A 13,194-nucleotide genomic window follows, 5' to 3' on the forward strand; every position below is an offset into this window, starting at 1 on the left:
TTTTTATTGCTGCGCCAGCCAGAGTCCTATAATATGAGCTTATTCAAAATTCAGGGAATATTCCTAGGTTAATTGGCATTCATTCTAATACACACTAAATAGATACTGGTTCTAATTTCAGTCATGGCCAATGATCTATTTTACTATAACACTCATTAAATTCCCTCCCGCTATGGTTCTAAATTTTTGCAAGTGGTAATTTGAATTCTTGAACCAAGCACGAATCAGGCATATACAACAAAACATGTTTATTGGAAAAAATTCCATTTTACAGCTATAATTGGAATATGATACTAAGCTTTTCAAAATCTCTTGCTAAGTTAGTTACGCAATACTAATTTAACAGAACACTCATAGATTAACTTGGTAATCTCACACAAACTATAAAACATTAAATCTAGCTAATTATGTTACTCAAAAATCAAACTCTTATTTCATGCTACATTAAAATACATTTCTCAACATGTTACTATTCTGATATAAATCATCCACAAAATTTCAAATTCACATATAATCTCAGTCACATGCAGCTAAAATTTCACTCCTGACATTCCTTTGTTCAGCAGAATTACTCTATCTCAAATTACAAATCCTTATTGTCCACTTAATATGATCTAACACTAAATTCTGTCTCATTCAAACATACAATAAAGGTCTTTACGTTACCCAATCTTTTTCTTCCGAAGGTCTGTTAACGGCCACGTGTTTTCGGATCCTCCTTCGATTGGTTACTTCCGCAATAGGCTTACGACTACGCCGTCCGTTTTACATTCTTCCCGGACTCGAACTTCTCACTGCCTCATACAGCGCATTCTCTGCTCTTACTTGAGTGGGACATCTCTCTCGCTCGTCCCTACTCCGTCCGCTAGCCAGGAATCCTCGAAGTGAAATCGGGAACAACAAGAAAAAAGCCCCGCATTATCGCGTGAATTCGCTTATGTTTCGTCCCTTCTTTCCCATACGACCCTTCGTCTTCATGCCCCTGAAGTGATCCTCCAAGTCCTAGCTGCCGTTAGGTGCTGTATTCCAGGAATCCCGCTTGCATCATATTCCTCATACGTTGTAGCTGGCGGCATTATGCCAATACGTGCCTATGTAACTCGACCTTTGCACTCGTCCTTTTAACTTCTTTGGCGACTTATTAAGTTTAAGACAGCTTAATGGGACAAGATTATACTACAATTTCCTTATTAAATTTCATTAATCCTATAATCCTTCAGTTTAACTTTCAACTACAAGATTTTTCTAATGTGTTTTACATGTTATTACATAAATTCCTTTACAAAAAATTCAGAACTGTGTGCTGTCAACCAGGTATTATCTGATTTAGCCAAATTCTTATGTTAGATTCTGAATGAATAATTTCTCAAAAAATCGTCCATTCAGGATCTAACACCGTCCAGCTGTTGAGTATTGCTCTCACATATGGAGTGGGGTCCCTAAAGCTCACTCAAAATGCTTGACTCAGTACAGAGGAAAGCAATTAAACTTATTAATGATCCATCTCTTACCAAACTCACTCCTCCTACTTTTGCACAGACATTTGATTTTTGGAATATGTGTATTCTATAAATATTTCCATGGAAAATGTTCATCTGAAATAGCATCAATAAATCCCCCGCTTCATACTAAGCTCATTGGAGCATGTGCAGCTGCTGCTCAGTATCCCTTCACATTGCACTTTGAAACCTACAGAACAAGTTTCTTTTCCTCCTCCATCATCCCTGCTACTGCTGCTGTATTGTGCCACAATCTTCCCCCTGATGTGTTTCCCACGGAATACAAAATGCAGTCCTGTGTAGCTCAGTAGAAGTGGCGTTTGCACTCTACGGTGCTTGACCGTATGAAGAAAGGATTTGGTGGTTCAAATCTAGTCGCTGACTAGAGGAAATTTTTCTAAGCCTTTATTTGACTGGTTCACGAGTTAGTCGATCTCTGGCACGGGCTAGCAGGTTTTTCGTCCCGTAAACTCAAGAAAATTGACCGTCGAACCCACACTATTTTCAGACATTAAAAATATTGTGTTAGGGTTAGGGACCACGAGATGGCAGCACTAGCTTGCCGCCTTCTTCACTGCGTACCGATGAATCAGTGATAATCTTGGGCCAGCTATCTCTCTGATTGGCTACCAGTGGAGATTGAACTGCCCACTCAGTCTCCAAAAGTCAGATAGGGTAAACGGCCCTGCCTACTCCCTATATGGGAACAAATAGGCATTAGCTAATTTTTTTTTTTTAAATCAAATGTAAACAAGTTCTTCCTTTCCCAACCCTCTACCCATATACGGTACTAATGTACTATAGGTTGATCAACCAACCACTATGGGCTCAACATTTAAAAATAAATAAATAAAAAGTATCTAAGCTTAAATACTTTATTTTCATTTTCATGCTATACTTTCTCATTGTACCCTTGAGTGTATTTTAGTGCTTGGGTAATTGTTTTAATGATTAATCATGATTTGTATATGTGCAGTTTCCAGTTGATGATATTGTTTAGTTATAAAGATATCTGAAATCTGTCTTTTTAAGACGTTAAATAGTTAATAGGATTACTTAACTGGATCATTTTAACATATCATATCTAGCAAAATGGATCTGTCTGTATCTTGAAAAAATATAAAAATTGATTTATAACTTAGTTTCAATTTTTTTTTTTTTTTAATTTATTTTTTTTATGTTCATGCTGGACAGTTCCTTGCATATTTGCACATCATGCAGGAACTCACTCTTCATTGTGTGTCATGTCTATTCTACACACACACACATATGGAATGTGGAAATATCTGTGTGCTGTGTCAATAGTATAGAAAATCTCAAAAGTAATATGTTTTGAGATTTTTTGAGATTTTGCATTATTAAAAAAAAAATTATTCTCAAAATATTTAATGTTTCTGAGTTGGTTTCTTGGCTTAATGATGTATTGACTAATGGCTAGTGATATTTTGTTTTTATAATTATGTCATCCAAAATTATCCCCCAAACAGCAAAACAAACCAGTTATTTTACAGTCATTAGTTTACTGCTGATTAACTCCAGCATTATTGAAGTGTCACTATATATTAAATTATCACTAAATTAATTTGCATATTGATGATATAGGAAGTGATAGAGAAAAATGTAAGAAAGTGAAGCACTGAGTAAAACTGGCTAAACAAGTCATGAGAAGATTCGATAAGAACTTAGAAAATAAATATCAAGAAGGTAGCAAAATATTCTGGAGGCTAAATTGAGGAAAAAGTACTATAAAAGGAGTCAGAGATTATAAAGGTGTCATGAAAACTGAAGATAAGGATATCCTAAGTGTCTGGAGTAATTGCTTGTGAAGACTGTTAAACGAACCAAGCAGTGACAGAACCATACTAGAAAAATTTTCAAGAGGAATGCAAAGAGGAGTACATATGAGTACTTGGAAAAAGCTGTCGAAAACTTGAAATGTGGAAAGGCAGCAGGATTAGATGATATTTGACTAGAAAAAAACTGAATCAAGTAAAGACATTTAAATATCTACGAAGTGTTATTAGCAGTTATGGAAGTTGTAAAAGTGACATAAAAGCAAGAATAGCGATGGGAAGAGATGCTTTTAATAGAAAATGGAATTTATTCAGAAGCAAAATGGATAGATACCTAAAAAAAGACTAATAAAATGTTATGTGTGGAGTGTTGCCCTCTATGCAGCTGAAACTTGGACATTGAAGAAAGAAGAAACTAAGATTTTGGAAGCTTTGAGATGTGGATTTGGAGAAGGATGGAAAAAATCAAATGGACAGATAAAATAACGAATAAAGAGTAGAAGAAGAAAGAAGTCTGTTAAGGAGGACAAAAAGAAGAAAGGGAAACTGGATCGGACATATTCTGAGAGGGAATGGAATCATCAGAGATGCCATCGAAGGAAAAATAGGCAGGAAAAGACCCAGAGGAAGAGTAAGGAAAACAATGCTAGATGACATGCTGAATGGAGACTGGTACACAACCTTGAAAGAGAAGGCTCAGAACAGAAGAGAGTGGAAGAAAATTTTTGCTCCTAAAAGAAGAACATGCTCAATTGCAGAATACTCAAGAAGAAGAAAAGAGACCACCTGAGATTAGCTCTGTTAATAAATTCCTGAATGCTAACAACTGCAAGTTCTTACCTAATATCCGTATTTTTATAACATAATATTGCCATTGATGATATCTGTTCACTTCTCTGATCTTTCTCAGAACCCTGATATTTGTGGTCCCCCGTCTTTGATAAAATCTTATTTTTAACCCAGCTTTCATCTCAGATACAAAAAGTAAAAATAGTTTAACACTCATGCGGAAGTTTCTGTGGTTAAGAAGTTCAATTGAATAATTTCAGCTTTGTGACCACATATTTATTAAAAAAGACTGTTTTTTAAAACTAAACAAGTAATAGAAAACAAACCCGACAAGTTTCACTAGCCGCCAGACTAACATCTTCAGCGGTAAAGATAGCTAACAGTTTAAAGCACAAACTATAAGAAATTATGAAAAAAAAAAACAAGTTCATTTGTTGGTATTATGAACATCAAAAAAAAGTTCTTTAAAAAACTGAATAACAGATCTATACAACCGTTAATATGCGTTAGCTAGAAACAATGCTATTTGATGTTGCATTCTGTGGTTCACTTTCACTCTGTCCAAGTACTGAACTGGGACAATTTTTGATAAACGCTGACCAAACTTGATTTAAAATCAAACCTTGATTTTTGTTGCATTGCATAGGAATTTTGATCATATTTGCTGCTTCTTTGAATTTTCTTGTGAAACAGTTTTTATCAATGTAGGACATGTTTGTTCTGTTCCAGAGTACATCATGACCAGTAGAAGTTGTGTGAAATGCCAAACCAGACTTATGTTCTCTCTTTTTTTGTACGTCCTTTTGATGTTCGCTCATGTGGATTTCTCCCGATCTCTCCATCTGGCCTTACATAGCAGATGCCACAGGAACAGTGAATATTATAAACTCCTGGATTTTTTCATTGGGTGATGTGAAGATTTCGGAGGATGAAGAGATTTTGATATCTTTTCAAGTGGTAGGAAAGTCACTTTTATGTTATACTTGTAGAGAAGTTTGGCTAATTTATCTGTGACATTCATGATATAAGGAAGGGTGACTGTGTTCTTGAAGTCTTGTTTATTTAAGTTTCTTGTAGGTGCTGTATTGAGAATTTTCTTAATTAACTTAGTTTTGAAACCATTCACTTGTAGGATCTGTGTTAAGTATTGTAATTCTTCTTTCTACTTTTCTTCTTTACTGGGGATGCTGTATGATTTATCCCTTAAGGTTTTTATGAGGCCTATTTTTTGCTTGGGGTGGTGGTGTGAGGTAGCAAGAAGGAATCTTCCTGTGTTTGTCAGCTTTCCATAAATGGAAAACGATAATTTTATTTCATTTATTTCTATAAGGATGTCTAGGAAAGGAAGTTTTTTATTTTCTTCTAGTTCCAAAGTAAATTTTATGTTAGGATGTAAGTTATTGAGATAGTCTTTAAATGCAGTCAGTTCTAGTGCTGTTCCTGGCTAAATGATGAAGATATCGTCCACATAGCTGAGGCAAATTTTTGGTTTGATATGCCAGTTTTGTAGAGCATTATTTTCAAAATTTTCCATGTAGAGGTTTGCTAGAGCTGGTGGGAGGGGTGAACCCATTGCTAGTCCTTTTTGTTCCCAGAGTTTGTCTCGGTAAAGGAAGAACGAATTTTTTATGCAATGTTTGTAGGGCTGTACAATGTCTGGTGGGAGGAGATTTTCTAGGATGTTTACTGTTTCATATCATGGAATCTTTGTGAAAAGCTGACCACATCTAAACTTGTTAATATGTCTGAAAGATCGATGTGTATATCTTTTACTTTCTCTATGAAGTCTGTGCTGCTGTTAATGAACGATAGTGTTTTTCCTATATGTGGTAAAATCAAGTTTGTCAGATTTGAGGTAGGAGAGTCCCTTCCATCTACTATCAGTCTTAGTGGTACATCTCGTTTATGAATTTTGGGAACTCCATATATTCTAGGAACCTAGTTGGTGTTTTGAGTGTAAATTTCTTTTTAGTTCCTCAGACCAATTTGGTATATTCTTGATAAGTTCATTGGTTTTGTTGTGAGTTCGCCAAGTGGGGTCTCTGTCTAATGCTGTGTAGGTGTAGGAATTTTCAAGAAGGCTTTTCATTTTTTCCTTATAATCTTCTGAGTTTAAAATCACTGTTGCATTCCCTTTGTCTGCTTTGATTATAACTATGTTTTTGTCTGATTTGAGTTTATTAAGGGTTGCAAATTCTGTGTTTTGTAGGTTTTTTGGTGGTAATTTGCAATTTAATAGTAATGCTGTGCTTCGAATGCAGATCAGATCTGCTATATCTCCTGGTACTTTTCTTATTCCTTTTTCAATTTGGGCTATGATATCAACTTTCGGGACGATCATGGCATTGCAGCGAAACTAAAGCCTTTCATAAGAAGATTTCTTTCATCATCCAATGTGAATCCAATGCCAAACTAGCAATGGGTTCGTCCCTCTCACCAGCTCTAGCAAACCTCTACATAAAAAATTTTGAAAATAATGCTCTACAAAACTGGCACATCAAACCAAAAATTTGGCTCTGCTATGTGGATGATATCTTCATCATTTGGCCAGGAACAGCACTAGAATTGACTGCATTTAAAGACTATCTCAATAACTTACATCCTAACATAAAATTTACTTTGGAACTAGAAGAAAATAAAAAACTTCCTTTCCTAGACATCCTTATAGAAATAAATGAAATAAAATTATCGTTTTCCATTTATAGAAAGCTGACAAACACAGGAAGATTCCTTCTTACTACCTCATACCACCACCCCAAGCAAAAAATAGGCCTCATAAAAACCTTAAGGGATAAATCATACAGCATCCCCAGTACAGAAGAAAAGTAGAAAGAAGAATTACAATACTTAACACAGATCCTACAAGTGAATGGTTTCAAAACTAAGTTAATTAAGAAAATTCTCAATACAGCACCTACAAGAAACTTAAATAAACAAGACTTCAAGAACACAGTCACCCTTCCTTATATCATGAATGTCACAGATAAATTAGCCAAACTTCTCTACAAGTATAACATAAAAGTGACTTTCCTGCCACTTGAAAAGATATCAAAATCTCTTCATCCTCCGAAACCTCCACATCACCCAATGGAAAAAACCAGGAGTTTATAATATTCACTGTTCCTGTGGCATCTGCTATGTAAGGCCAGATGGAGAGATCGGGAGAAATCCACATGAGCGAACATCAAAAGGACGTACAAAAAAAGAGAGAACATAAGTCTGGTTTGGCATTTCACACAACTTCTACTGGTCATGATGTACTCTGGAACAGAACAAACATGTCCTACATTGATAAAAACTGTTTCACAAGAAAATTCAAAGAGGCAGCAAGTATGATCAAAATTCCTATGCAATGCAACAAAAATCAAGGTTTGATTTTAAATCAAGTTTGGTCAGCGTTTATCAAAAATTGTCCCAGTTCAGTAACTTGGACAGAGTGAAAGTGAACCACAGAACGCGACATCAAATAGCATTGTTTCTAGCTAACGCATATTAACGGTAGTATAGATCTGTTATTCAGTTTTTTAATGAACTTTTTTTGATGTTCATAATACCAACAAATGAACTTGTTTTTTTTTCATAATTTCTTATAGTTTGTGCTTTAAACTGTTAGCTATCTTTACTGCTGAAGATGTTAGTCTGACGGCTAGCGAAACTTGTCGGGTTTGTTTTCTAGTACTTGTTTAGTTTTAAAAAACAGTCTTTTTTAATAAATATGTGGTCACAAAGCTGAAATTATTCAATTGAACTTCTTAACCACAGAAATTTCCGCATGAGTGTTAAACTATTTTTACTTTTTGTATCTGAGATGAAAGCTGGGTTAAAAATAAGATTTTATCAAAGACGGGAGACCACAAATATCAGGGTTCTGAGAAAGATTAGAGAAGTGAACAGATATCATCAATGGCAATATTATGTTATAAAAATACGGATATTAGGTAAGAACTTACAGTTGTTAGCATTCAGGAATTTATTAACAGAGCTAATCTCAGGTGGTCTCTTTTCTTCTTCTTGAGTATTCTGCAATTGAGCATGTTCTTCTTTTAGGAGCAAAAATTTTCTTCCACTCTCTTCTGTTCTGAGCCTTCTCTTTCAAGGTTGTGTACCAGTCTCCATTCAGCATGTCATCTAGCATTGTTTTCCTTACTCTTCCTCTGGGTCTTTTCCTGTCTATTTTTCCTTCGATGGCATCTCTGATGATTCCATTCCCTCTCAGAATATGTCCGATCCAGTTTCCCTTTCTTCTTTTTGTCCTCCTTAACAGACTTCTTTCTTCTTCTACTCTTTTTAAAACCTCTTTATTCGTTATTTTATCTGTCCATTTGATTTTTTCCATCCTTCTCCAAATCCACATCTCAAAGCTTCCAAAATCTTAGTTTCTTCTTTCTTCAATGTCCAAGTTTCAGCTGCATAGAGGGCAACACTCCACACATAACATTTTATTAGTCTTTTCTTTAGGTATCTATCCATTTTGCTTCTGAATAAATTCCATTTTCTATTAAAGGCATCTCTTCCCATCGCTATTCTTGCTTTTTTGTCACTTTTACAACTTCCATAACTGCTAATAACACTTCGTAGATATTTAAATGTCTTTACTTGATTCAGTTTTTACCCACTTATTCTGATATCCATATTTGCCTCTTCCTTGCTGTTTTCATTACCTTTGTTTTTCTGATGTTAATTTTCATTCCATAATTGATACAGGATTCCAGTATCTGTTCAACAGATGTTGTAGTCCTGTTTCAGTATTTGATAATAATGCCTTGTCATCTGCATATCTTATTGCAAATATCTGTCTACCTCCAATCTTTATTCCTTCTTCCAAATTCTCCAGTGCTTCTTTTAACATTGTTTCAAAATAGATGTTGAACAAAATTGTGCTATGGTCACTTAAACAGAATGGAAGAATAAAGGATTAGCAAAACAAATGTTTTTTTGCCAGGTTGGACAGGAGAAAGATCCAGAGGAAGAAACAAGTAAAGAGTGCCTTAGAAGACAAGTATAAAATCAGATATTAGTCTTGTCAGATAACAAATTAATATGGAGGAAAATTGTCAATTCGAAGTTAGTAATGATATAAATTTTTCATGTAATACCATCATATATCCTGTAACCCCCCCCCACCCTTCACCAGCCTCTAAAAGGATACATATTAGCAATTTGATAATGATGTATAGAAAGATTTCAGGGGCTGGAAATCATTTGTTTGCTGACAATGTAAAACCAGGGAGGTTGATAAAGGTGATGTAGATATCCTGCAGAACGATTTAAATAAATTTTCATTATGGGCAAAGGGTGCTGGTTGTGAATTCACAAGCCTCTGTTCTCTCACTCACCCTGTTCTTTCTGTATATCAGTGATCTACTCCAGCAGACTATCAACCAGTACATAGTTTTGCTGACAACAGCACATTGCATTCCTCCTTTTCATTTGACAAACCTGGCAATGCACAAATCACCACAATTTGTGGAGCCTTAACCACTGCTACCTTAAATAAATATCTCCAAAACCCATCAATGGGATTTGGATAACCTTGTCAATTTCATTGCTAGCCAAATAGAGCTCTGCCTTATTTCCCACAAAAAAAAAGAACCCTTCTTTTCCAGTCTTATTTTTGGCAACACCCAAATCTTTTGCATGATGGGATCTGCCTTCTTGGTATAACACTAACCTCATATCTCTCTTGGTACAAGTACTGCCTCCTCTGCTTTAAAACATTTTCACTCCAGGTATTACTTTTAACTCCAAACAACTTCTAAACGTGATACAAATCATAGATCTGTCTGACTGTTGAAATACAAGACTCTGTACAGAAAAGGGCAATCAGTCTGATTAATTGCCCCTCTCTCACTAATACACTTCACTCACTTTCACACAGGCACTCAGTTTCTGCTACTTGCATTTGCAAAATACTTTTACAGCATTAATTCATCAGAATTAATATCAATAATACTCCTTTTCTGTTGAATTTGTTCAAATGCATGCAGCAACTAATCAACACTACCTCACGGTGCATCTACAATCTTGCAGAATAATTGTCTTTTCTTCTTTGTTCATCCCTTCCACTGCTGTCTGCCATCTTATTTGTTTCCTGAGGAATACAATCCTCGGGTAGAGAAGCACAATTTTTCACATTTGGATGGGGAGAAAATTTTGACATGCGTACCCCAGAAACTAAACTTTTAATTTCTTATTTTTAATTTTATCCCTAGGACAGGACTGTGTTATTGATCAAATCAAGTTATATAGCTTGATTTTCATATGATAAAAAGCATTTAAACACCATTACTTTTGACTAACTGGAAATGTGCCATATTTATTGCAGTTAGTATCCACTACTGGTATACTGTTATCAGTAGCATTATATATAAGACCATGCTTGCCAAATTATACAAAATCTTACCACAAGGAAAATCTACTCATCTAAGACCACCATATTTTTTTTAATGATATGTCCGAATAAGTCAACAGGAGTGATTAGTGTTGCTGTATTGTAGTTGGGAGAAGATTTCCTTTAGTGAGAACCATTTGAAGAAGGAAAAGTCAGTAAATAATAAAAATAGAAAGAACAGTAAAAGCGATAAACAGTGTAATTTATTACATTAATTTTTGTTGTTATTATTACTTGACACCTCCAGGGAGTCCAAAGACTCAAGGGAGGACATCCACTCTACAACTCTCTGTCCAACACCAATGCCATCTACTGCCCACCACCAGTATTTTCATGAACAGTCACAAACATCCATGCACATGGTAATTAGAATGACCTTTTATATGGTGCACATTATTCTATCTTAAACAAAAAAAAAGAGTTTGAGTAGGATGTTTAATGTCAAATAAAAAATTTGATTTTGTTCAGTCTGTAGCTACTTGCAAGCTTACTAAATCTACTCCAATATTGCAAGTAGATTTTGATTGCAATATACTCAATATTATAATTTTCAAAATGACTTTTGAATATTGCAAAATTGAGGCAACTCGTTGAAAGGAACATAAAGTCTTTTTATGGTTAAGAACTGTTTTCATCTTTCTTTTCTAAATGATTAGTAAATTAGTACAGAAAAATGCTTCAACTATTACATATAAGATATTCCTTTGCATTAATAAATGATATTAAATAGCCATTTGTTTTTTCCCTTTTTAAATGTTGATCCTCTTTTTAAGAATCTCTTGAAGAATTGACAGACATGGTTTTACCTCTGTTTTTGGGAGTCCAGAATAAAAATGTCATTGTACCAGAGTGGAAAGAACATCCCTTTGGATCAGAGCAGTTAAAGGTATATTGCTTGTCAAATAAATAATAATTCAACATGCTTTATTAATAAAGTGATAGATTAGAAATCAGTACTCAAAACAACTTTGGAATTTAAAATATTGAGACCACATGTTGATCATCTTTTCACTAATAGAACTGAATTTGAAGTATAATACTTTTGAATTTTAAACAGAACTTTTGGAGATGAGTTTATAGATTAACACCTACATCTATTTATCTAAAATTATGAGGTGACTTCTCTTATCAGCATTGGAATTTTTTAAACAGAATGTTGATTACCATTACGTGATTCTTTGAAACAAAATATAAAATTGAATCAAGTCCTGAATGGAAATTCCTGGCAGCAATATTATTCAGTCACCTTTCACTCAATAAATATGGAAATCACTTACATTAAAAGCATGTTTTTCATTATTCATTTTAGAAATTATGGACTTTACAACCGTGTTATAAATAACTATTTTAATTTACTGACGTTTCGACCTTCATGTGAAGTCATCATCTGGAGTATACACAAATATACAAGGACAAGCTGAGTACATTTCACACACTATGCTAAAGAGACAATGATTTAATCAACGGTTATTCTACTGGCATGACCTCTAGTGAAAATATAATATATATACAGTGGAACCTCGGTTGTCAAACTTAATTCGTTCCTGAAGGCTGTTCGGAAACCGAATTGTTTGAAAACTGAAACCATTTTCCCATAAAAATTAATGTAAAATGGATTAATCTGTTCATGAACCCCAGATGATTGTTTATTTAAATCTTTACAACAGTACTTCATGCATAAGATCATATACAAACATAATGAAAATGCATAAAATCTTACATAAAAAGCATAAACTCAATAAATAGATAAAATAAAAACGATAATTTAACTTCACTTTATGCATATGCAGGAGAGTTGATGGCATGAGTAAGGGGGTGTTCCCTTCCATAGAAACATCAGGTTACTGTCCTTCTTGGGTTTTTTCTCTTTCTCTTTTCTGTCTCTTGGCACCATTCGACTCTGCTTGAGACACACTGGGCCTCTGTCTCACTAAAAACCTGTCCAATGACATTTGTTTTTGCCTGCATTTTAAAATGTTTCTGAAGTGAGACATGGCACTGTCATTGAAATGGTTTATGATGTGGTTTGCTACAGCTTTGTGAGGGTGATATCTTGCTACAAAACTTTGCACCTCACCCCATTTTGCACATATTTCTTTGATCAAAGAACTAGGAACATCCTCACTCCCTTCCTCTGTGTCTGAAGACATGTCCTCCACCTTTGTCTTTTGCTGCTCCTTCTGATGGTGTTCCAGTTCTTCCATGGTGAGCTCATTCCTGTGATCCTCCACTAACTCCTCCACAGCAGCTTTATCAACTTCCTAGCCCATGCTTTTGCCCAGAGACACGATATCATCGACAAGTGCAACATGCTCAGCCTCAATGTCTCTGTCTGCTACACAGTCTGGCCACAATTTCCTCCTGGCCGAGTTCATCGTCCTGTAAGTCACTTGCGCCCAGGCTTTGTCAAGGATACTTATGCAATGGAGGATGTTGAAGTGATTTTTCTAGAATTCAGAAGTCACTTCAAAACACCTTTGAAACAGTGCTTCGGTGTAGAGTTTCTTAAAGTTCGAGATGACCTGCTAGTCCATGGGCTGAATTAGAGAAGTTGTGTTAGGGGACAGGAACGTCACTGTGATAAAGGAACTTCACTAACTCGTCCTCCAAGCCTGGAGGGTGAGCAGGAGCATTGTCCATCACAAGAAGGGGTCTGTTTGGCAAATTTTTTTCTTGAAGGTATTTTCTCACACTTGGGGCAAAGACTTCATGGATCCACTCC

The 13,194-nt window shown here is 35.1% G+C and overlaps 1 protein-coding gene across 1 annotated transcript in view; it reads left to right on the forward strand.

Moving 5' to 3' along the window:
* The window catches only part of Ide (Insulin degrading metalloproteinase), a 599,910-nt gene that overhangs the window by 147,113 nt on the left and 439,603 nt on the right, over nucleotides 1-13,194 (forward strand). The window contains exon 8 of the mRNA XM_090392302.1: nucleotides 11,246-11,358. Within this exon, the coding sequence (XP_090248428.1) occupies nucleotides 11,246-11,358 (113 nt within the window). The remainder of the gene's footprint in view (nucleotides 1-11,245; nucleotides 11,359-13,194) is intronic.

This window comes from Typopeltis vanoorti, chromosome 5 (genome assembly GCF_054136105.1).
Source record: "Typopeltis vanoorti isolate ZY-2024b chromosome 5, IOZ_Tvanoo_1.0, whole genome shotgun sequence".
In the NCBI taxonomy this organism is placed as follows: Eukaryota; Metazoa; Arthropoda; class Arachnida; order Uropygi; family Thelyphonidae; genus Typopeltis; species Typopeltis vanoorti.